The 26,302-nt window shown below is 37.1% G+C and overlaps 1 protein-coding gene and 1 long non-coding RNA gene across 3 annotated transcripts in view; one reads left to right on the top strand and one right to left on the bottom strand.

The window, feature by feature from the left end:
- Positions 1 to 660: 660 nt before the first annotated feature.
- NUP133 (nucleoporin 133) overlaps positions 661 to 26,302 on the bottom strand; it is a 53,983-nt gene continuing 28,341 nt past the window's right edge. For both annotated transcript variants that reach the window (XM_025448468.3, XM_035715537.2), the window contains exons 14-26: positions 25,358 to 25,452; positions 22,676 to 22,900; positions 18,247 to 18,369; positions 17,574 to 17,673; positions 16,458 to 16,709; positions 15,516 to 15,649; positions 13,598 to 13,756; positions 12,994 to 13,129; positions 9,497 to 9,615; positions 8,456 to 8,536; positions 7,631 to 7,695; positions 5,311 to 5,399; positions 661 to 1,703 (exon numbers count right to left, since the gene is read on the bottom strand). In XM_025448468.3, the coding sequence (XP_025304253.1) occupies positions 1,567 to 1,703; positions 5,311 to 5,399; positions 7,631 to 7,695; positions 8,456 to 8,536; positions 9,497 to 9,615; positions 12,994 to 13,129; positions 13,598 to 13,756; positions 15,516 to 15,649; positions 16,458 to 16,709; positions 17,574 to 17,673; positions 18,247 to 18,369; positions 22,676 to 22,900; positions 25,358 to 25,452 (1,715 nt within the window). In that variant the 3' untranslated portion in view covers positions 661 to 1,566. The remainder of the gene's footprint in view (positions 1,704 to 5,310; positions 5,400 to 7,630; positions 7,696 to 8,455; positions 8,537 to 9,496; positions 9,616 to 12,993; positions 13,130 to 13,597; positions 13,757 to 15,515; positions 15,650 to 16,457; positions 16,710 to 17,573; positions 17,674 to 18,246; positions 18,370 to 22,675; positions 22,901 to 25,357; positions 25,453 to 26,302) is intronic.
- LOC125754908 (uncharacterized) lies at positions 16,601 to 25,735 on the top strand. The gene is made up of 2 exons (XR_007410015.1): positions 16,601 to 16,734; positions 24,050 to 25,735. It is a non-coding gene; the product is annotated as an uncharacterized LOC125754908 (long non-coding RNA).

Here is a 26,302-nt window from a genome sequence, read left to right as displayed (position 1 = left end):
AAAACCCAACTATTTTGGTGCTATGCTGACTACAAGATAGAGTTAGAAGAGTGAGCCTTTCTCTCCCTCAAATTAAGACTATGCATTATACTGTGACAGCAGTAGTGCCACATCATGCCATCAATGGGGCCAGGGTCATTGTCAGACTGGCTTTCCTGTCACACTAGGGATATTAGATTTGTGGCAGTATGTTGAAGGGGGCACAATCCTGTATCCTCAAGAGCATATTATTACCTAAAAGGATCATACAGGCAAAAATTGTTAATGTCTATGTAGAACCAAAGCCTTGTCCTATAACATAAGAATTTAACAATTTCTTAGCTACCATTTGACAAGTTCTTCCTAACTTCCCTTAGCATCCATCAGTAAGTTCCTAACCTGGGCCCTGATGCTGTCCAACGCACAAGCTGCAAACAGAAAAAGACAAGGTTGCTAGTGTCTTTCCTTTCATTATTAATGTAATGAGCTCCATTAACCTGTTTTTGCCACCATGTTCAAAGGCTGGATTTGAAGCCTAGAGGAGAAGAGGGCATGATGGTTGTACTTTATGAAACCAGGAACAGGACTCTCTTCACCATATTTAACTTCTGACCTTTTCAGCTGTTGGAGCAAGTTGTTTAGTGAGCATTCAACCGGGCCAAAGTCTGAAATGCCAGCAACTCCCTGTCCAATCTCTGGTCTTTATTTGAAGCTGATAAAAACTGAGTGATGACATTGGTCAGAACAATGAAGCTTTGAGAACCACCACTTTTCAGTAAATCAGATGCCATTTTAAGAAAACTTATAATGGCTTCTAGCATAACACATGCTTTACATTAGTCAGACTGTGGTAAAGCTGGAATTCATTGTAAAACACTTTGAAAATATATGAAGTTAACTGAATTCCCCACACTGGAAGACTGTAGCTAACATTAATACTGTATACTTACGGTAACTTACAGATAGGTTAGAAAACACTGAAGGGTCTTATTCACTACTCTAATACTCTATTATTCATGTAGAAATATTTAATATCCTCCCAGTGAATTAATCAGTTCTCAAGCTCACATGAATTTTGCCACTTGTTTAGTCTTCTAGTCCTACAGCAAGTCAGCATATCTCACATCTAGCTTACTACATCTTTCCCACTAGCCCTAACCAAAACAGACATCACATACTCCAGATTCTCTTCAGGATATACCATCTAAAGTCACAGCAATTTCAGAGACAGTGCAAGCTTGTTCATGTTTAGAGTTACAGAAATGAGGCCTAGAAGTGCTTTGTGCATACAAGTAGCCAGAACCAGAGTAAGAACTCCAGAACCCTTGACAGAGAGAAAGAAAGGGTAGAAAGCATGGAAATCACAAGTGATAAATTTCAGATGGAAAAAGGATAAGAGAAATTATAACAAAAAACCAAAACTACAGTCACACAGCTGTTTTGTAGCAGCTTTAAAATATAGTATACAAAATTCAGCAACACGTTATAAAACTGTACAAATTTTTAGATGTTTAAGACCTAAGATTTTTATAAAGATAGACTTATGTTATGTACATTTCCAGGAACAGTGACTGTTATCAGAAAAAGTTACATTTGTCCCAGAACATAATATTCATAGTTTGCTTTCAAAACAAACTCAAAGTAAGGATTGGACTTTAAGCTTCCAAGCTGGTCTGCTTGTAGGAGGTCCTTCACCTCTGGCAAGTATTCACTGAGCTGAATACCTATAAACACAAACACACAGTCCTTTTTTATTTTCATAAAACTCTCAAATGAATTAAGATGATTAATGATAACAACATCTGTGCTTCTATTTAAAATATAATGTCACTCCACTATTGGGAAATACTGTTCTAAATTCCTTCCACTGTCAAACATACTTGCAGGTCTAACGACAGGACATTGTTTACTTAGAGGAGGGTGCTTGAGTATTTTTCCGCCTAGTGGTCAAAACAGCCAATCTGATTAAAGTCTTTTAAATAAGATCTGAAATATTTTCATTTTTCTCTATAGCGTAAGTCATTTCTTCAGAATGGAAGTTTTCAACTAATAATCACCTGAAAACAAGTATTTCAAACAATTATATATTCAAGTATTTCAAGAATTATATATATTAAATATATACCCAATTATATATATAGAGAAATAATTTAGCAGAGATAATATCATGAAAGCTAGCTATAGTGTCTCAAAATACAGTCTGAAATGAGACAGGAGAAGAATCATTTCTTCATTAGTCCTCTATAAAGCTGGAAAGCCAATGAACATTGATTAAATGGAACTGCCAGAATCAGGATTTGTGTAGTTACAAAGAGGCATGTAAAATTTTCTCACTTGATAAAGAAAACTAGAAAAAAATTCAATAAGACAATATAACTTGTCACATTAGCATTAAGTTCTCAAAATCAAATACGGAGTTTTTTTTTTAATACCCTCAAAGTGCCTAGCACCATTTTTTGTACTTGTTATATAATAAAAATCTGGATTAATAAATGTTATGAGGCTAAATCCAAAATATTTATAGATCATTTACTACAATTAAAATACTTTCAACAAAGATTGTGCATTTTGTGTGTATAATGTACTTCAATAATATATAAAAACAAACCAAAAAATTCCATGTGGGTAAGTTAAACATATCTGTTAGATGAATACATTCCACAAGCTGAAGTTAATTGCTGGCTGTCAAAGCCTATAAAATTTGAGGCTATTTATCTCTCTACCTTCAGGATCTGTCCTTTAAAAACATTTACTACTGTATATAGTATTATTCTACAGTATTATTAAAAATTTTCCAAAGACAGATGTCCCTACCTTCTTGTTATCTTTCATTTGTGTATATGTATTTATTTACATAATAGTTTCTACTTTTTTTTGTCCTTTGGTCACAATTCAGTAATTCTTTCTATAAAACCACAACTTTCCATTCCTGCTGCCCATCTATGATTTATAATCTAAGAATAACAAAAAGAGCAAAGTCACCTTTAAAAGGCACTAAACACTTACCCTGAGCAATAACTCAATTCTGTGGCACTTTTATGAGAACAAGCTTCATGAAAAACATTGGATTTGAGTCCAAATGCTTTCTAATAATCTATTAGGCCCAACTGGAAAATCTCTCCAACAGCACAGAGAAATCAACTATATCCAGTTATTTCTTTATTTTCAAATACAGAAAAAAAGTCTTACAGGTGTTTTAGCTGTTTGTGAATTTCAAGTATTTCAAATACTTTCAAGCAAAAGTCAGGTTCTTTTGCTATATCTCTTAACTCATTTTTAATTTTTATTTATTTTGTAACAATGAAAAGGCTTGATTAACCTTTGTGTTATCTGCTTGTCTTTGAAAATGAAAGCACTATTAAATCTGTCATGTAGGATGATCAAGCATTCCTTTTTCATAAATAAAATCCATATCGGGGATCCCTGGGTGGCTCAGTGGTTTCGCGCCTGCCTTTGGCCCAGGGCGCGATCCTGGAGTCCTGGGATCGAGTCCCGCATCGGGCTCCCGGAATGGAGCCTGCTTCTCCCTCTGCCTGCGTCTCTGCCTCTCTCTATGTCTATCATAAATAAATAAATAAAAATAAATATTTAAAAATAATAATAATAATAAAATAAAATCCATATCAATTCTAGGCAAGTTCCAAGTTGTCTAGTCATAGAACTGTATTTTCACTGGATCACTTATAAAAGGCGACTAAAAATCTGAAAAGCAAGGAATGCAAGGAGACCACCACCGATGGGCTGTAAAACAAAAGCTTCTGACACACAAATGGTTGAGAGTTTGCTTTTGTTTCACCTCCGAATATGGGGTGGTATGGCTGGTTTCACACTACCTTTCCAAGAGCCCCCTTTTACTTTCCCAGGGTAAGCCAGCAATTCTAAAATACAAGATGGCAGAATACAATCCATTACAGAGGAGCTGGGGCTTTGAATCTACAAAATACTTGTAGGCATTCAAAGGACAAGTATCTGTTGAGTGACTACTACATACCAGGGACTCAGTTTGCCATGTTTTATGTATATTAAAAAATGTCTCTTGCATATATATATATATATATATATATATATATACACACATACATACATATATAGAAAACTTTCAAATGTGTGTAAATGTCACTATGATGGATTAAAGTCCCATCGATTTAGGAGGACTGAATTTACAATAACTTATCACTGTATATTTTTCCCATGTGGTCCAAAAGAATGTCCTTATCTTTTTGCAAAGACTGGTAAACTCTAAGCCTTATTTTGCACATGGCCTGAATTTAGTATGACACATTTTGATAGAACATGATATAACAGGAGCCACATGTGTATAAAATGTGCAAAACTGCTCATCTCTAACACTCTCCATATGTTAAGTTCTCAGTAATATGGAAAAAGGTGAAGGTAACTACAGTTGATCTTTGAACAGCACAGGTTTGAAGTGCATGGGTCCACTTAGCTCCAAATTTTTTGGATTCGGTACACTACTGTAAATGTATTCTTCTTATTATTTTCTCAATAGCAATTTCTCTTCTCTAGCTTCTTTTATTGTAAGAATACAGTATATAATACACATGCAAAGTTATGTGTTAACTGTTTATGTTATTGGTAAGGCTTCTGGTCAATAGCAGGCTAACAGTAGTGAAGTTTTTAGGGAGTAAAAATTTTATGTGGATTTTCAACTGTGCTGGGGGTCAGTACCCCTCAACCACACATTGTTCAAGGGTCAACTGTATCCTCTACTTCATATTCCCCCTTAGAATAGCTCCTTTAACTTGTGTCTCAATCAGCAAATGGAGTTTTGCTCACTGTTTTAGGTAAAAAACATATACAAAACATATTCCCTTGTTTCTTTTTATTTGTTCCTAAAATGAATTTTAGAGTGTTAATGTCCAAAATGGATTTATAAAAGCATTTTATAATTTGTACTTAAGCACAGTATGGTCAGTTATATAACAAAAAGTTATTTCTCATTTATATCTCAAGTTTTCTATCTTCACAAGAGTTAACTGAAAAATTAAAAGAAAATGGTTACTTCTATCATACAGATTTTTGGTGTCACAACCAGTATCTGAATCCATTCCTTGTCCATCTTGAATCAACATGGAGACTTTGCCCACTGGAGCCCCCCGGGACCTATGTGGATGGAGACTTCACCTTCGCACATGCTCCCTCAGCTGGGAGAGGAAAGGAAAAACCCCTTCCTTCATTTTAAAAACATTTCTCTGAGTATGATACTGTTTAAACTGCCCTAGCACTGACACCTTAGCCAATACCCATTATTCTCAGATTTCTAAAACTGAGGAGCGATGATACAATTTCCAATATTAACAAACCACTTACCATCTTTTAAAAGTTTCTGTAAGATTTTCACAAATATACTGTCTTTAGATACTTCAATTGGATCATCCTTGCCATCTGAACTGGACCAGCTAAAAAACAAAATTGCAATGAGAAGAAAATGAAATAATAGATTATCTGAAATATAAATGACTTGTTTGCTCCTGTAGTTTTGTTTTGATGGTTGTGCCTGGCTGGAGAATCTTGAGTTTTGTGATACTGTTTCAAATTATTTAAATAAGAGAGGTTTAAATGTTGTATTATACTTAGAGTCTCCATATTAGATACAAAATGCTACACTTAGGTGTAGCATTCCCCCAACACAACCATATATATTTGATGTCAAAACCAAGTAGTGAGCCATCTTTGCCAAAAAAAATTCTGTAAAAAAGTAACAAATCTAGTAAGGACTCCCAAGAATGATCTTCAGAGCACAATAGTTATAGTATGTTGTAACATATTCTACTTTTCATTAAAATAAAATAGTAGCAAGTTTTATCTAGTCTAGATTATCTATTGTTGAAACACACACACACAGACTCACTGCTTTGTAGTAATTAATGAATATATATATCCCATGATACCTTAGAGTTTTGTGGGGTTTTTTTTAAAAGATTTTGTTTGAGAGAGCACACGCACAAGCAGGGGCTAGGAGGAGGGGCAGAAGGAGAAGGAGGCTCCCAATACGGGGCTCAATCCCAGGACCCAGAGATCATGACCTGAGCCGAAATCAGGAGGTGGACATTTAACTGAGCCACCCGGGTGTCCCAATACCTAAAAGTTGTTTTTGTTTTTAAAGATTTTATTTATTTTTCATGAAAGAGACACACACACACACACATAGAGGCAGAGACACAGGCAGAGGGAGAAGCAGGCTCCATGCAGGGAGCCCGACATGGGACTTGATCCCGGGTCTCCAGGATCCCACCCTGGACTGAAGGCAGCGCTAAAGCGCTGAGCCACCCGGGCTGCCCTACCTCAAAGTTTTTTTTTTTTTTTTTTAATATATTTTTAAAGGCTCTATTTATTTATTCATGAAAGACAATGAGAGAGAGGCAGAGACACAGGCAGAGGGAGAAGCAGGCTCCATGCAGGGAGCCTGATGTGGGACTTGATCCTGGGTCTCCAGGATCACAACCAGGGCCGAAGGCAGCGCTAAGCCGCTGAACCACCAGGGCTGCCCCATACCTCAAAGTTTTTAAACATGAAGTCATGACAAGGAATTCCAGTCAAATGACAATATACTTTTTTAAGATTAGGAAGAAGAATCAAGTGGTTAGAGACAGATGCTTTAGAGAGTGACCTCCAAGACCAAAGAGAACAACAATTTTAACTATCTGGGAGTGATCAGAGAAGAAATGCTTTAGTAAAAATAGTAATACAATTTCTCATATAAATAGGAAAACTGTGAGTAGGGAAGAGTGTTAGCACTCAAGTTACAATCTATTTAAAATCCTTTTCCCAGAAATAATTCATCCTCACAAGCGATTATTCTTGTCTTTCACTGCCACCACCTTTCTTTGCCACCATTTCCCATGGAAATCTCCCTCCTCGGGAAGGAGAGGATTGTGAAAAAGAGGTCTCAGTAACTTATAAGAGAGTACTGATACGCTAATAAACTTTTTATTTAAAACAAAATGCAGTTTCTTGTTTAGCAGAACAGGCCCAACTTATATGAAAATCAGGAACATATATATTTCTGTGCAAACAGTCCAAATTTTAAAATCAAAAGTAGAGGGGCACCTGGGTGTCTCATTCAGTTAAGCAACCAACTCCTGGTTTTGGCTCAGGTCATCATGATCTCAGGATCATGAGATCAAGTTCTGCATAGGGCTCTGCACTGGGTGCAGAGTGCTTGAGATTCTCTTTCTCCCAGTCTCCCTTTGCATCCCACCTCTGCTCTTGCTCACTCAAATAAATAAAATCAGAAGTAGAAATTTATCATACCAGTGGTCCTAAGTCCTTAAACTCTCCCTTTATTATTGAATGAAAAATTTAATTATTAATGCATGCAGTAAGTTTTTTTTTTTTTTTTAAAGATTTATCCATTCATAGAGACACAGAGAGAGAGGCAGAGACACAGGCAGAGGGAGAAGCAGGCTCCATGCAGGGAGCCCGACGTGGGACTCGATCCCGGGTCTCCAGGATCACACCCTGGGGCTGCAGGCGGTGCTAAACCGCTGCGCCACCACGGCTGCCCACGCAGTAAGATTTTTATAATACAATTAGGTTATAAAACCATTTGATGTATGATATAATGTTCCTAAAGAGTCCTTTTCCAAAACCATAGCTTAGAGTCATACGATGAGAACTAAGAACTTACTTATCTCTCTGAAGAGCTTTGCAAAAGATTTCCAGTTTTAGATCATTTATGTTTACGTCTTCCTCCTTTATAGTAAAACAAATAAATCCTCATTAAGTCCTGATTTTAAAAATACATGCTTAAGCTTGAGTTAGCTAATTCTGCATAAATGATTGATTTACTTTAATTCATAATTTAAAAAATTTCTTTTAAGACATCAATACTCAGAAGTGTAAGCCAATTAATAACTGTGTATGAATTAGTTTGATTATTCTGTGATGATCTGATTGAAAGGGTTAAGATTTTAAACAAGGTAATATAAAAGCCAATATACTACATTTTAAAAATCTACCAAACTACTTTTTAAAAAAATTTTTTTTAACCAAACTACTTTCAATTGCAGGGCCAACTATTTAACCTACAGAATTGTCATTATAATCTCCCCCCACCCCGCCAAAGAAGGCTGAGAACAGCTCCTCTTAGGATAAATACTGTGAAGAATAAATTGATAAAGCAATATATCAGACTGAGGAACTAATAATGACTTCATAAATGAAAGAGAAAAAATATCCCAGGATTCTGAAAAGCACTGTTTTTTATTCATGTGCAGAAAAAGACATCTGGGAATGTCTGAGAATTATCAGGAAAGGGAATCTCCTGACAGCTTTTTTAAAGAGCTTTGTATAAGCCAAGTTAGGAATATCTGAACCAGAGTCTTTTTAAATTAACACATTGTTACAACTGGCTAAAAGAGTAATTTTTTTCTTTTTATGTCTTTAGCTCTACAGAAAGCCAAATATATAAATTGTGATACTTGCCCATGATCATCTCAAGTGAATTACGTACCTCATCAATATATTCCAGCAAGTCCAAAGCTTTCTTGAAATCATATTCATTAGCTCTTCTGTTTTCTTCACAGATATACAGCTATGGCAAGTTCAAATAAGACTGAGGATTATTTTAAGTAATCATATAACCAAGACTAGAGAAATTTATGGAGAAAATAAGTCGTTCTGTCTTTCAAGTAAGTCACAGGTATTTTTATTTTATAGTAAGAAGACTATCATCTTTGGAATTCACACTCCATCTACCCTCACAATAAACTGTCTTTCAAAATGTGCCTATGCTCAACAGTATTTAATTTGCATAACTTGGTATAGGTACCTTTAAAATGTCAGTACATTTATATTCTTAAGTTCAAGATAGTATATGTATTTCAGTATTCTTTTGATCATATTCTTTGCAATATGCTATATATGGAGAGGCTGTTGTGAGCTCAATTATAGGAAATCTGTTATTAGTAATGGCTAAAATACTGAAGTTTTTGAATTGTCTTCTTTTTAATAGAATTAGAGCAAATTCAAAGTGATCCTACATTGTTCGTGCATTTGAAATGCTTTCTTGAAAGGCAAAGGAGAAGCAAAGTTAACACTACAAGCGTACGTAACAACAAAGCTAGCCTACCTAGGCTGTAGCCCATAATCTAGCTATGCCCTTAGGAATGTGCTATGTCCCAGAGAAAAAGGGTGAGGATGGTACTTATAGGCTATGTAAAATCCAGTTCCTTGAACATTTTTCTTATGGAAGAGCCTGAACTGTACCTCATGGTACATGTCTGTCCTATGCTGAAAAATACAAATACTTTCTTCTGGTCACCTGGATGAGCATCTCTAGGAACAGGTGGAGGCAGAGGCTGGCCCACTACTTTCCACTAACGTGAGTCCTGCTCTCAAGCAACTTTTAACAACTATTCTAGGGGAAGGGGAAAGTTACCAGAAAAATAGGAAGTGGGCAGATGACTACTTGTAGGAACTATACCATCTGACTCAAATACTGAGAGGTTGTTTTGAGACTAAGGAATGGTGCAAGGATGTGAAAAGCACGCACACTGATGAGCTGTGGGGCAGTCAACACTGGCATTGCACTGAGACTTAGCTGTTTTTCCGCCAGCAGCTGTTCAGGCAAGGTCTCCTGGTGCAGCAGAAAGCGCTCCTGCTCAGCCATTTCTAGAATTCAAAATGAGAGGCGGGGAGAGGAATAAACTCTTCTGCTCCATCATAAAAAATCTGAATTTTTTTCAAAAAAGAGGAACATCTCTACAGGTAATCTCATCACTATTTGGTGAACTTAAAATGTTATTAATTCTGCTAACTCTTGATTTCTGATTATGCTAAAACATATTTATGGTGTGATCCAAATCATATAAACAAACACTATCACCAGATACAGGAGGGGAGAGAAGAGCTATGAAAATACACCCTACTGCTTGAAGAAATTGTAGAACAGATGGCTATTTTGAGGCACAAGTCCTTCAGATCGGGGGATTCAGTCCCATTTTATGGTAACTTAGGAACTCCCACCAGAGTTTCTAGCATAATCTTTCACTAGGGGAAATGATCTACTTAAAAGCCACAATGAGTATACTCCAGGAAAAACAAAACCTGGAAGCTTATGTGCCAAACCTATTAACTAGCAATGGTAATCTCAATAGGATGAGGGGACAGGGTGAGGCTTACTTGCCATAAGCCATCCAGGCTGCAGCCCATCCCCAGGCTGGGCTACAGAGGAAAAGGATCTAGAACTGCCATGCAGCCTCATAAACACAGCGGTCCCATCACAGCAAAGTACAGTGACCAAAGCACAAATATGCTCATACAAATACTGACATCACTTCACAATCAAATCATTTTTGTGCAATTTCCATACATAGAAAAACAGACTGGGAGGATACACAAAACAGTAATAGTAGTAATCTCTGTGGCAGTGAGATATTATATAGACAATTTGGGTTTTTTGTTTGTGTTTTTCCTGGTAATTTACAAATTTCCATAAGGAATTATTCACATTACCAGAAAGGAAGTTATTTTTCAAAAATCTACTCCCTATGTCCAGATACACTGATGACAGTCTGTAGGTAATTACTGACATCTGAAAATACTCCCATTGTGTTAAGAATGTGAAAGTTAAGAAGTAATCAAATCAAAATGACCAGTTCTAACGATTTCTGGGGGTGAGGTAGCAAGAAATAAAACCTTGATTTAATTAATAACATGGTCTATCTCTGGTGATCAGACTAAATTATGGCTTCCCACGTCAGATTATCAGCCAACCTTGCTGAATTTATACACACTTCTTTAGAACAAAAAAGGACTACCAGTGCTTAAAAATAAAAGACTGAAGATTTCCCTCAACAGTGCAAAATAATTTTTTTTTAAAAACATATTTTATTTATTCATGAGAGACACAGAGACAGAGAGAGGCAGAGACACAGAGGGAAAAGCAGGCTCCACGCAGGGAGCCCGACATGGGACTCGATCCTGGGTCTCCAGGATCACACCCCGGGCCAAAGGCGGTGCCAAACCGCTGAGCCACCCAGGCTGCCCAAATAATTTTAATAATAAAAATTAAATGCTAATCCTAGGATATATTAAATAATATATGTAAGACTTTTTTTTTTCAAGAACAGTGCCTCCAATCCCTGTAACTACCCATTTTATAGCTGAGGAACTGAGGCCTGTCAGAGGGTATCCAAAGTCACAAAGATAGTAAGCTGGAGAAAATATCTGAAATCGGATCTGTCCAATTTCCATCTAGATTCTTTCCACTATTCCCACTCCTCGAAGAAACAAATGACAGCAGTATAATTAGAATCTGTACCTAAGAGACTGGACTCTGTGGCTAAGCCCTGAAACCAAACACCTGTATTTGCATACAGTTCACCCCTGAACAGATAGCTAAGATCCCCCTCCGATTTTTATTTTGAAAAATTCCAAACCTACAGAAAAATTTAAAGAATACAGTGTACACTGTATACCTGGAGTTACCTGCTGTTAACATTTTGCCATCTTTGCTTTATCTACCTATCTACTTATCAACCCACCTATTTGCTTTTCCCCTTAAGTAATATAGAAGTTGCAGACTTTCACACCATTTCATTTCTAATTACTTTAGCATATACCTCCTAAGAACAAGACCATTCAACCAGTATCATTATCAAGTCTGAAAAATTTAACAGATATAGTAAAGTCATCTAATATTAATTATGTTCACATTTCCCCAGTTGTCACCAAAATGTTTGTCACAGTTATTTGGGGGATGACCGAGCATCTCATACTGCATTTGGTTGTCACAGCTCTCAGGCTACTTTAATCTAAAACAGCCTCTTTTTTTTCCCTTTATGTTGCTTAATTTTGAAAAGACTGGGCTGATTATATTAAATGCCCCACAAATAGGATACATCCAATCATTCCCTGTTGTTAGATTCAGGTTGAACATCTCTAGCACGAAAGCAATGCAGGTGATATTCTGCATCACTCCAGGAAGTATGTAATGTTAATCTGTCTCACTGCTGATGATGGTCTGTTAGATGTGTGTAATGACAGTCTGAAAACATGAGATGATCTTCTACCCCTAACCCCTAGACTCAATGTTTTAGCATCCTTTGATGAACAATTAGTCACTATAGTTGCAAGATGCTTCCCAAGTCCTATTCCACACTTATCAGCTGGTATTCTTTTTTCGTAAAGAAGAATTTCACTGATCCTTCCCATTCTGGGCATCACTGTAGATTTATGAATTTTTGCTTTTAAATGGTGAAATAAAATGCTTTACTATCATTTTACTATCATTATTTTTGGTTCAAACTCGGCCAGTGGAGGCTATTTTGTTGACATCTCTACAAAAACCTTGCTCTCTGGCTCAGCAAGATTCAAGATCTTTCCTCAATAACCTTTGTTTTTACTAAGAAATAGTTAGAAGTAGTTAGAAGCCAAAACATAGGACTAGGTATACTCATGCTACTGGGGTGTCACTGCTTTTAGCCCTTTTCAGTGAACAGAGCCAGGAATACTTTAATTTTAAATAATCTTGATTCCATCTGAAATCTCCAATTCAAATGCTGTATACAGGGTTCTTCCTTCTCCTCCTAGATTTTATCTCCCTTCCCCTTGGTTCTCAAAAATGACAATGTATCATTTTCTCAACCTACAATACAACAAAATAGTTGGATACAATTATGACACCAAAAAGTTTTGAATTCTGAAACCAGTAGCTTCAAAATTACCACTATTTACAACAAACCCACTGATTAAAAAGGTCAAGATTTCTTTGCAGTTCTTCTTGTTCTTAGATTATGAGTCACTCAGGGTATACTCAGAGCACTCTTCAAATCATACATAATTCTTAGGAATTTTTATTTAACAAACAGATTTTCTGTAAAAAATAGAATCCCAAAAAATATGTACTTAAGTGTCTAATGAGACTGGATAGAAATCGCTCCTCTTAAAGGAGTGATGGGTCCTGTTTCTAATAAACCCTATTAATTACAGGAATGCATTCTAAGAGTTCACTGATAGCATGATTAACATTCAAATCCTTTCCTTTACCTTCAATTTTTTCTTGTAGGATATCCTCTGAAAAGTCTGAAGCCAATGCAGCCAATTTACTCAAACCAAGAAGGGTTTTTTTCTTTGCAAAATAATGAGTTTCCATGTTTGCCAAACCCAGAAGTGTTGCATGAGCCTACAATAAACAAAATATGAAAAATGTTAAGATTCTCAGTACTAATTCAAGTTAAGTACAACCCAAAATTATTCCCAACTGATAACAATGAAAAATCAAATTAATACTAGCAAATCTAAAACTGACTGGTACTATATACTGAGAGTGATTGCACAAAATATCAACCTGCCATACTAATTATTGGGAAAAGAAACATACATAAAACATTCCTTCTATAACAATTATATATTCACTTCAACAACTTGTCAAGGACAAACTTTAAAATTAATTCATGTATAGTTTTTACCCAAAATTTGAACATTTTTTTGTTTTATGCCATCATAAATAAAAACACTTTATTCAAATTATGTCAGCGAACAGGAGATACATATTTAAAATCACCTCTAAATAATATTTTAATCACTATAAGCTAAACTAATTAAATAAAAAACTGCCTAAATCGGCTCCATGTAACTCAATCTTCCTTACCTTTTCTAATTCTTGGCTGTTAATTTCATGTAACCAGCTAAGATGTTCATGAGCTTGCAAAAAATTTGCCAACTCTTCATGCTGAGAAATGGGCTGAGATAATAATTTGCCTCGCTTTCCTTTCTCCAGATACCAACGGAAAAGAAAGTCTGAAAAATTCTACAAAAAAAAAAGAAAACAAAACAAAACAAAACCAAGAAACAGAGCAAAGAATCCAACAATATTCGGGAGTATAGGTTTAAAAAGTACATTTCTGATAATAAAATATTAAATTTTCTTAAAGGTCGTAGATTCTAGAATAGAAATCTTCTTTTAAACACTTATTTTCTATATGGTAGTGTCCTAAAGAAAACTTAACTTAGTAAAACTTCATTTAACAAATGAGGAATTCAGATTCAGAAAGGGGATCCTGCTCAAGATCATGTAAACTTTATACATGGATGGTGTGGAATGGTACTCATTAGTTACATGTAGCTGTTTAAACTTCATTAAAATAAAAAAATTCAGTTCCTCAGTCACACTAGTCATATTTCAAGTGCTCAATGGCCCTACATGTGCCAGATAGAAATCTGAGACAGAAAATATGAGTAAGATCTCCACTGTCCCTGAAAGTTCTATGCAACAGTGCAGAATGAAAGATTCTCAAGAATTGAATCCTTTGCCAGAAGGCCATGCAGGCTGGTTTGATAAATAGAAATCTAGATAGGCCCTAAATGCTTAGTCAGTTTTTTCCCACCAGATGTTGGGGTAATATGGAAGGCTAGGGGGGAAAGGAAGACTAAAAAGTCCTACAGCCATACATGTAAGAGATCTTTCCACCAAAGGGGGAATTCTGCAATGAACCGGTTCCATAAGACTTCAAAACCAGAAATGAAGTGAATGTAACAGAAGCCACAACCAAGCCTTGGTCCACCTCTATTCTGGTTGAATTGAGTGACCTGCTTCTCACCATATCTGCCTCCCCAGGTAAAAATAGCATTCATTTCCATCTGTACGGTTCTTTTATACACAATATCCAAACACAACAAAAAAAAAATTACAAGACATAAAAAGCAGAAAAATATGACAAGTAAGTAGGCAAGAGAAGCAGACCTGAGAATGATCAGATTTTGGAGGTAGCACAGAAGGATTTTTAAGTATTTACTAAACATATTAAAGAAAATAAAAGCATACAAAAACGGATGGAAAATGTCAGCAAAGGACTAGAATCCACAAAAAGAATAAAAACCATGATGGGCTTAGCGCTATTATGAAATACTAAATAAGCCGTGTCCCACAATTAGGCCCTGATCAAATAAGATAAGTTACATCTAGTCCACGTTATACCCTAACATCATCAAAAACATTGCTGTGAAATACTTAATGATAAGGACAAATGTTTGTGACGTACTAAGGTAAACAAGCAATTGGCAAAACATGTCTGTCTGTATACAATGTCACTTCTTAGTAGCAAAAAAATCAGGTTTCACATGAAGATCAACTGAATAACGTGGCCTTTAGGAGCAACTTGAATTAGCTTAGAGAGTGTCATAATGAGAACTTTTTAAAAAAATAAGCATGATGTCAAACAAGGAAAGCAAAAATCTTTGGTGTATGGAAAGCTAAGCTCTCCCAAAGCTGCAGCATCTTGTGCTCCCAAGATCTTTTTTCAAAGTTTAAGAACTCCCCCAACATTCGTATACCTAAGTACTTTTAATTATAACTGAAAATATCTGAATAGAAATGAAAGTTTTAACATATTCTTCAAACCTTAAAAGAATCATTCAATAATACTTGGAATTGCCTGCCAATTTACCAAGAAACATAATGCACAAATTAGTAGCTAAGTTAACTACAAAAAGATTGTATATCATCTTTCAATCTGAAATGGTAAAACCTCACTACAGGACCTATTGCCTATGTCCCTGACGATCACTACCTGATCGGCAAACTGGGTCATGTAGCGCTGGAGTCTGCTCTGGTTGTCGGTCTGCTCACACATTTGTACTAAGATATCAAAATCACAGTATTTTTCTGCTAAAGAAGCAGCCCACGGGTACTGGCCTAGTGTGACTGTAAAAATGAGAACAGATAGAAAAAAATCCCGTTAGTGAAAACTTAATATGTGATAAAAAATGACTGGAAATTTTACCTTCAACTCATATTATATTCTAAAAATAATGGAATAGAAACCTTTCTAGTTACTGGCATCCACACAAATTCATTAAAGAGACAAAGTGAATCTGCTGCTCATTCCTGTCTCTCTAGGAGGCAGTTTCCTTCCTGAGTGTACAGGCCATTACCCTTCCTCCTCTCTATAAAAATAATGGGTCCTTTGTTGAACGGCCACATTCTCCCAGCTGTGCCCTCTAACAGGCCTCAACCTGCTCTACTGTGCAGACTAGTTATGTATATAAAGGTCTCAGATGCCAAGCTCTTGGAGGGCAGTTTCCATTTGTTAATTTATTCATTTTCAAATCTTCTTTAGCACCGCCTATGGCACTTGTACTGGGAAGTTTTGAAAACAAAGTTGAACAAATCAACACAGAAAGCTGTACATAGGGGCAACCCGGGTGGCTCAACGGTTTAGCGCCCCTTCAGCCCAGGGCCCGATCCTGGAAACCGGCATCGAGTCCCATGTCGGGCTCCTTGCATGGAGTCTGCTTCCTGTGTCTTTGCCTCTCTCTCTCATGAATAAATAAAATCTTTAAAAAAATACATTAAAAAAAAGAGAAAGCTGTACACATATGCTTTGCTTTAAGTTCTTGGTTATGGTTGGATGAATGATAGTATATTGTATCTGCTACATTAATGATCTGACTCCTTCATCTGTTCTGCAAATTCAAAGACCCATGGCCCTTGCTAAATACCATGTACTTACGAAGTGGAGATAAGAGATCTGATCTTTTCTGTAGGTACTCCATTTCCAGACTGCTGTATCTTTCTTGATCACAAGATCGGTCCAGAGACTTCAGCTGGGAAACATAACCATCCAGGAAGCAATCAATCAGTGCTACCAGTTGCTCTGTCAGAATGTTTCGGAGGTTGCTGTCTGCCTGAGGATAAACCACTTTCAGGACAATCCCATGCTGGCGTTCTATTACTGTTCGGATGCCTGAAGGACCACTTGTTGCTATGAAATCACACAAAGTAATATGGTAAGTAAGGGTTCTATGGCGGCTAATGGAAAAACCAACTGCCTAAAAACTATCATCTCACTGCTGCTGGAAAAATAAATCACATAGGGCTTCAGTTGATACCTCTGTCCTGCTCAAATCCCATGTTCTCTATGGAAACTTCCTCAACAAAGCCAGGTAAACATGATACTTCTTCCTCCTAAATCCCTCTTATGCTGTTCTACTTACTTCCTTGTATTAAATCAACATTAAACATAGTGAACTCTCTCTCTCCTAGAAAGCCAGGACCTGCTTCCTTGAGTAACCATATGCCCTAAAATCTAGTAGACACAGAGTGCCTGGTGGGCTCAGTCACTAGAGCATGTGACTCTTGACCTTGGGATTCTAAGTTTGAGCTCCTCATTGAGGGTAGAGAGTACTTAAAAAAAAAAATCTAGGGGGATCCCTGGGTGGCTCAGTGGTTTAGCCCCTGCCTTCCGCCCAGGGCGTGATCCTGGAGTCCCGGGATTGAGTCCCATGTCGGGCTCCCTGCATGGAGCTTGCTTCTACCTCTGCCTGTGTCTCTGCCTCTCTCTCTCTCTCTCTCTCTGTCTCTCATGAATGAATAAATAAAATCTTTAAAAAAAAATCTAGTGTACACATAAGAAGTACTAGTTAAATTATGAAAAGATCTATAAATTATTCTAAGGGAATAAAAAGCAGTTTTCACAAGAATTGTTCATTCTGGAGATGGCATTTATTTTTCATTTCACTTATAAACCTGAACTAATGGGAGTATTATAGCTTCCAAAAACAGTCATTAGAAATATATTTTGCTAATAATAAATCAGTATGTTTGGGCTCAGTGCTTGCAAACTCACCCGTCCAAGGAACATATTCAGGTTCTTGTTCTAGCGGTTCTTCTCTTCTATACAAGGAGTTTCTATTTTGTCGATAATGACTAGCAGCTTGTAGCATGTCCTGGAATAAAATGTTAACACATGCAGAAAGTGATGAATCTCAGTATTTTTAAAGGTAATTCAAAACACCAAAGTCTATTAATACTAAAAAATACCAAGTCTGCAGAATTACTTTTTGGTTCTTTCTGCACTGAAATGCTTTACTTCATAATTTAGCTGCAGTTTTGGAAAATTATAATAACCAAAGTTGGAAAACCACTGCTATAAGATGGAACATTTTAATCAGTAATATAAATAGTAAGCTTTTGAGTAAGAGACTTATCTAGTTACTATAACATTAATACATTTGCAATGATATATACATATCCTTCTCCAAATAAAAGGTTTATCTTACCAAACAGAACTCAGGATTATAGATACTTTCAACATGCACAAGGCAAACATTAAATGTTTGGTAATTAATGTTTATGTTTGGCTGATTAATAAAATGACTGGTATTTTTCTACATTTTTGGAATTAAAGGTTAAATACATTTATAAATTAATGGTGATACAGACAAGAATATGGAAACCACTTTCTCTTCTATCCACACTCTGGTTTCTGATTTGCTGAAATCTTCACTGTAGTTTTGTACCTTGAGAATACTATTCACATTGATGACCACCTCAGCCCATTCAATGGATTCCAATGATGTATCCTTTAAGACCTGTTCCTCATGCTCCAGTAAGCACTCACAGACAGTGTCTACCCGGGACACCTGAAAGAGTAAGGAGAAGGCAATACTTACAACAATTATGGTGATGGGTAATAATTACAACTGCCCAGAATCTACTCAAGGGGCTTTTCTCATCAAAGGATGCCCTCAGCTCGATAGTCAGAATAAAATAGTTAATGGTGAAAATAAATTTAAAAGAAGTAGAGAAAATATCATGCAAGGGACCCTTGAACAACACAGGGTTGACCCTGCATGGGTCCACTCACACGTGGATATTTTTTGATACAGTACAGTACTATATATAGTATATATATGTACATATATGTACTTTCTCTTATGATTTTTGTAAAAATATTCTGACAGCGTAGGGGTTCAGCATCCTTAACCCCCTGTCCCTCTGCGTTCAAGGGTCAATTTTATATAACTTCTCACTGTTTTTTTCTAATTTTTTGTCATTATTAACATATGAATGTAATGGCGTAAAAATGTTCTTAAGCACTGAAACACCTGCTTCCAGTTTCAGCCCATGATTAAACTTCCTCCCTTTAAGTGGAATACTTACTAAATACATTTAGAGTCTGCACAGCAATTGGGCATGCAAAGAAAAAAGAGAAATGATGTTTGCCCTTAAGCTGACAAACTAGTTGAAGGAACAAGACATATGCACATACAAAATGTGGCCCAAAGAGAAGAACGCTGTTCTTTCTTTTCTATTTCAGGTATTAGTCAAAGGCATCCTAACGACCCCAGCAAGACACTTTTTGGCTCATTAAATTTATAAGATTAAATGTAAGAATTTCTTAATACTGTTAATGTGAAAATCATAAGAAAGCATATATGACATAAAAGAGAAAATAATATAAGAGCAAATAAAATGTCAAAACATTTGCTAATAAACACCTTCAATCATGTGAGTTACATACTCAGTGATTTCAAATACTGTTCATATGCTGACCCAATCGTCCATCCCTTAGGCAGTTAACTCTGCTTTATAGAACCCTAGGATTCAAAACTACATCTTGAAGGAATCTTAAGACCAGTAAATGTCACGAGGAATTAAGATAAATGGTGGTATCAATGGTCTTAAACATTACCATTTTCCATATGGAGTGTTCTTTTGGAGAACCAATGATATTTTTAGTTTTATTCTATCATATTCCTAAGATACTACTCATGAACTAATGTATTCAACTGATAATTTCCAGATCTTTCTCTCTCTTTTTTTTTTTTTTGGTAAGTGGAAAATGCAGGTATACTGAATTTAACTAGTATCCTTTCCATTCTGATCCAAATGCAGAAAAAGGAACCAGGCTCCTACTCAATTCTTTCAAAAAATTTGTTAATAACTTAAAATCTTTCTTTTGCCATGTTAAATTATGTATGAACAAAGACCAAAAAAGGACACAAAAGTTCTAACAGTTTGTGAAAGAAATCACAATCACCTTAAGGATCCTACCTTTTTCCCTTCAAAACCCCAAATCCTCTCAAACTTGAGGCTTTGCAAGGCTTACCACCCCTCATTTCAAATTCCTTTCCTCAAATATATTGAAACCTACTAACTCTCCTTATAGTACTCCAATTCTTCCAGTCAAAAAGCCAGATGGCTCTTACAGACTAGTTCAGGATCTTAGAATTATCAATGAGGCAGTCTTCCTTATCCCCCTCATCGTCCCCGATCTACATATACACTCTTCTCCCCCACCATTCCAAGGTGGGGCACATTCTTCACTATTCCCATCTCCCCAGAATCCCAAGAGCGACCCCAACACCTTACACTCCCAACAGTAGGTAGACAGTTCTCTCGCAGGGTTTTAGGAATGGCCCCCACCTCTTCGGACAAGTTCTAGCATCAGATATCTCTGATTTCTCCCTCCCAAATAGTACTTCATCCTGTAAGCGACCTTCTCCTCCGCAGTCCTTCTTTGTCCGCTTCTATTTCTGACACCATCACTCTCCTCCCCTTCCTAAATAACAAAGAGTTAGGGCTAAGTGCAGACACCTGTGAGTTTTATCTGTAAGCTTGGCCAGGGGTAGGGGAATGGGGGCTTTGTATAGATTCCTTTCAGAATGGTAAGATCGTGAAATGTGAGGTTAAGGGATGTCTGGGTGGCTCAGCGGTTGAGCATCTGCCTTTGCCTCAGGGCGTGATCCTGGGTCTGGGGATCAAGTCCCGCATTGGGCTCCCTCTGGGGAGCCTGCTTCTCCCTCTGCCTATGTCTCTGCTTCTCTCCCTGTGTCTCCTGTGAATAAATAAAATCTTAAAAAAAAAATAAAATAAATGTGAGGTAAACTATTTTTATTTATTTCATTCAATTTTGGGCATATTTCCTAGATTAAAGAAAAACAAAATTAAATTAAAAAGTGCTTTGCCTTACATTCCCTAGGAAAAAAACTAACCCAAATATATAAAAACAAGGCATTCTTAAAACTAAACACATTTATGGAATCAAAAGAAAATGTGAACATAGTTCAGCGTCTTAAATTATTTTTAGGTTATAGTACAAGGAACACAGTCAACCCTTAAACAATGCAGGTTTAAACTGCATCCATCCACTGATGCACAGATTAGTTTTCGATACAGTACTGTGAGCTTTCTCTTATGTAAATTTTAATATTTCCTTTATTGTAAGAATACAGTATGTAATATATATGTAATATAACATGCAAAACGAGGGGATCCCTGGGTGGCGCAGTGGTTTAGCGCCTGCCTTTGGCCCAGGGCACGATCCTGGAGACCCGGGATCGAATCCCACGTCAGGCTCCCAGTGCATGGAGCCTGCTTCTCCCTCTGCCTGTGTCTCTGCCTCTCTCTCACTCTGTGTGACTATCATAAATAAATAAAAATTTAAAAAATAAATAAAAAAATAATAAAAGAGTATCGTATATGTTAAAAAAAAAAACATGCAAAAAGGGTATTAATTTAACTACTGGTAAGGCTTCTGGTCAACAGTAAGCTAATAGTAGTTAAGTTTTTGGAAAGTCAGAAGTTATTTATTTATTTTATTTTATTTATTTTTATTTTTTATTTTTTTAATAAATTTATTTTTTATTGGCGTTCAATTTAGCAACATACAGAGTAACACCCAGTGCTCATCCTGTCAAGTGCCCCCACCACCAGTGCCTGTCACCCTTTCACCCCCACCCCCCGCCCTCCTCCCCTTCCACCACCCCTAGTTCGTTTCCCAGAGTTAGGAGTCTTTATGTTCTGTCTCCCTTTCTGATATTCCCCACACATTTCTTCTCCCTTCCCTTATATTCCCTTTCACTATTATTTATATTCCCCAAATGAATGAGAACATATAATGTTTGTCCTTCTCCGATGGAAAGTCAGAAGTTATATATGGATTTTCCACTGTGCAAGGGGGTCAGCATCCCATGTTGTTTAAGGGTCAACTGTATTAAGAAGGAAAAAAAGACTTCTTAGCATAGCCTGTTAGATCCTGGATCATAGCTAGACTGTAGTCAGAAGGAAATAAAAATGAGACTCACCAAATAAGAATTAAAAGTTCCCCAAATGTAAAAAACAGTTCCAAATTTCAGAGGTGGGGGGTGAGCTAGCACCATTAGCATCACTATCTTTACGAGAGGGAATAAAGTCTCCCCTGCCCCTTCACGAGGTTGTAAGAAGTTGCATGAGAACAAGAGCTGTATACTATTATCACAATGATCAGCTACCACCAACTGGACAGTATCTTAATCTTTTCTCCCTCTGAAGTTTGCAGTAGGTTTTTCTTTTCCTTTGAAAATAAATCTGATTTTAAAAGCAAAGTAGATGATAGGATCCTAGCAGGTAGCGAGAAGAGTTTAGTAAAGGGATGATTTACAGTGGTGCTGGCAGGGGTAAGGGGATCTACAAAGGAAGGTGCAACATCTAGGGGAGCCACTATTAAGTCCAGGTGTGAAAGGGCACTGGGAGGAAGCAGTATTGGAAACCTGAAAAGCAGCAATGGAGAAGCCACAGTCTCTGACAGAAGGCAGAGCAAACTGCAGTGGAAGCAGGGAAGGAATGAGAACAAATATCAACAGACAGCCACTCCCCACCTGATAGTGCCTCACCATTATCAAAGACAACAGGAAGCCAGAGGGTCAAGGGAACCTGCTGATGAAGATGCCCTCTGGGGCAGTCAAGAGTGGATTTGGAGAGGCAAAAGGAAAACATTCAGCAGATAGTAGAAAAAACTTAATCAATTTTGCAAGCTCTAATTTATATGGAATGTGATAAATGAATATGGAGTCCTATTTAAAATTTCACTGAGATTTTTTTGTCCTCAATCTCATCCCTGTTCACGGCATAATCCACAAATGGCATAGTTCTACGAAGCCACATTAAGAGCAAAAGGACTCTTACTTCTCTAAAAAAGACGTCTGCAGGAGTCAGGTTGGATGGGATTTCACAGTCCCTCTTGTTTAAAGCAATCATTATTGCTGTGTTCACCAGGTCAGAGAGCCTCGAATGGTAGTTCTTGAGAACAATGGCAGCTGATAACTTTTCAGCATGCTCGCAGAGCAACAGTCGAGTTGCCATGGGCATCCCTCTTACTGCAAAAGTGCCAAGACGTCCAAATAAGCCAACCTAGTGAAAATACAAACACATGTTCTTAGAAAGCATTTACAGTAACACATGAAATAATGCAGTCTTTTCTCCACCAGAAGCACGATGGGTAGAGAGCCACTGGCCTTAGCTGTCCCCAAGAAAGTACCATGGCTATCTCTTCTTTTTGCTGTTCTAAACTCTCTCTCTCTCTCTCCCCCCCCCTTTCCTCCCCTCCCCTCTCCTTCAGCCAGAGCCATTAGCACCTATAAGAAAGTATAGATTCTCCTCTTCTGAGATTATGGTCATTTTGCTACTCTACCTTATTTCTCATTATTTATGGTTATCAAAAGTGTAAAACTGCTCTTTACTACCTAACTATCCAAGATTCTAGATCTTTGTGAACAAGACAGTCAGCAGTCTTCATCTTCAGTGACTAATTTCCAGAACCCTAAAGCCACGAGGAGAGTGGGACAGTGTTTAATCCTCTGCACTACTACCTCTGATCTGCCTGGTGGCAGATTCCTGATGTGTTACTAGGTTGAGTTCTTGTGAGCTTTCTCATCTGATAAAGTGTTAACATACCAACTAGGAAGAAACCAAGAGATACATCTAAATACTGAAATCTTTTCCACATTTTATTACTGAGTGACTTGATTTTTGTATGCCTAGGTTTATTTTTTAAAAAGTACACAGAAAGCAAAAATAAACAATGCCCCAAATCTCTAAATCCTACTAACATGGATAAAAAAACACATATGGTAAGAAAACTTTTTTTTTTTTATGAATTAGATTTCTTAAAACAATGAGGAATCTACCACTTGCTAAATGGGCTAAACGGTTTTCTGCAAATCCCTCATGAGGTTAGTAACAGTCTTCTCTTCTTATTTTTTAAAGTATAAAGATAGCTCCACAGTGTATAAATGGAAAGCCACAAGGGAAGGCTGCTTCCCATACAATAGACATCAGAATCATTGAGGAACATCAGCAGTCAAGACAGGAGGAACAAGAATTAGTTATAGTGAAAAGCCAAAACAACTTGTGTCTTGGCAAGTCTGGCTTACAATTGTATGTCGAGAAGAAAAATTGCAACATCAGCCAACTGAAAACAAAAGATAAAAGATGACATTCACGCGTCTTTTCCCTTTTTTCTCTGTGCAAAAATGCTCTTTCATTTTTTCTGAATGATAGATTACTTCTACACTGCAACCCAACATGGAAATGCCGTGTGCCCAGGACGAGACACCAGTGGTGCCTCTCCCTACCACTGTGAGCAAGAATCTGGGCAATAAGAGGATGAACAGGACCTCTTCTGGCTGGAGAACCATTTCTTGCCACTTTGCTGCTGAATTCACTCATTTAACTGCTCCAAGAAAAGCTGCACCCTGACTTCTGAGAATCTATAGCAATTATATACATAATAAACTATCAACTAAGAGGACAGACAGCACACAGGAACCCTTCTTTCAGCGAATACAACTGAAACAGAATGGGTGTGATAAACCTGGGCCAGAATGAAGTATAATACTGTAGGTCAAACCTCAAGGATCTCAAGAATATTCTCTATCATCCCAAATGAATAACAAGGCCAGGAAAGAAGGAGTGAAGAGAAGCTCTAACCATGGAAGAGAAGGTGTGCATAGTGGAATGAAAGGAGTTCATGCCTTAATATGCCACACAGAGGACACACTAATTTATCAGAGGGTGAGAGAGCCACAGAGCAGGAGTGGTTGCCATATCTCTGGTACAGCCTCCCTGGGCTTCAGAAACCCTGCTGGAGTCACTCAGCTCTTGGAGGCAGTGTCCATTGCAAGGTAGTATCTAGCTGGATCTAAAAGCCATTCTGGGTATGCTTTTGTTTGTATTGCTTTTAATATTTTAGAGCTTATTACTGTTTATTATTACTAATGTAAATAATTATATACCAGATACTTATATCCAAGGAAATACTTCTGAATAGAAGGCTCTCCTCCTCAAGCCAGACTCCAGGCCAACAAGGCCATATCTCTTGCCAAAGGGGATAAGAATTAATATCAAGGGCTCAGTGGGGGATACTCCAGTAAAAAAAAAAAATTAAGTAAGGAATTGATTCTAATGGTACTTCAAAATCATAAACCCATATATCAAAATCTGTTACTCTTCACTATCTTTTTAATAATACAAAGTAAATTCATGAAACCTAAGTTTACATAAAAGCACATAGAATATCACAGAATATTAGAAGTAAAAACACTTCTGCAGAAATACACTATTTTTCTTCTTTTTATCCTGTTTTCAATGCAGTTTTTATACTTGAATAGCTCCCCCTCCCCTACCAACGCTGGAGTTATATTTATTTTTATGGCATCAACGAAAATGGGAAACACTCACTGGTCATGTCCCACTCCACAAACCACCTCAGAGTAAGAGGATCTCCCACTATCCTAGGGAGATCTAACAGAAGACACAGTAAAGCCAAGTGTCCTGGCCATCCCTGTTCACAGCAACTAGGATACTTACTTGGTGAATAAAGTCCATAAGAAAAGAATGGGCTTTCATCTTGTCTTCTAGCTGATGAAGAATAATCAGTGATGTATTGCTAAACCCAGGTGCTTCTGTTGAAACAAAGTAACAAAATTTAAACACATAACATACCGGCTTTACAATTACTGCTATTAAAATGAATATAAAGATAAAAAAATCTATAAAAAAAAAAACTGCCAACCTTTCAATGCAATTATTTGTAACATTACCCAAGAGTTAAAAAATTTAGAGGGAAATTTTGGGAGTTCGACACAATTCATATTGTATTTATTCAAAACACAAGCCATGTTATTATTAATCATTTATATTTTTCTGAGCTTGACAACTCAAAATAAAGTCAAAGAAAAAAGGTAACCATTAATGTTTCCTTATTAACCTTCTAATGAGGCATAGCAAACTTGCTAAGTAGGAAATGTGGGAGAGAAATGGACATTTGAGACAGTTTGTTGGTATTTGGGTATGCTTGAGTGCCCCTGATGCTGTGGTGGAAGTGTAAGAGGGATAGTCACCCAGGGCAAAAAGAAAGCACTGGGCAGAGAGACATGATATGCCCACTTCTATACACTGAGATTTGCTCATTGCTGCTCTTAGGGAAATGTATAATTTCTATTAGGCAAATATAGGGATTATGCCAAAAGTATCATTTAATTTGGGAGCTAATATGCTTTTTTTTTTTTAATTTTTATTTATTTATGATAGTCACAGAGAGAGAGAGAGAGGCAGAGACACAAGCAGAGGGAGAAGCAGGCTCCATGCACCGGGAGCCCGATGTGGGATTCGATCCCGAGTCTCCAGGATCGTGCCCTGGGCCAAAGGCAGGCGCCAAACCGCTGCGCCACCCAGGAATCCCGGGAGCTAATATGCTTACTTATGTCACCAATTTCCTTTTAGAAACAAAATGGTGAGAAAGGTAAGTAGTGC

The sequence above is a fragment of the Canis lupus genome, chromosome 4 (genome assembly GCF_003254725.2).
Source record: "Canis lupus dingo isolate Sandy chromosome 4, ASM325472v2, whole genome shotgun sequence".
NCBI classification, from domain to species: domain Eukaryota; kingdom Metazoa; phylum Chordata; class Mammalia; order Carnivora; family Canidae; genus Canis; species Canis lupus.
The sequence above is the reverse complement of the archived record's forward strand: the minus strand, read 5'-3'. Positions and strand labels throughout refer to the sequence as shown.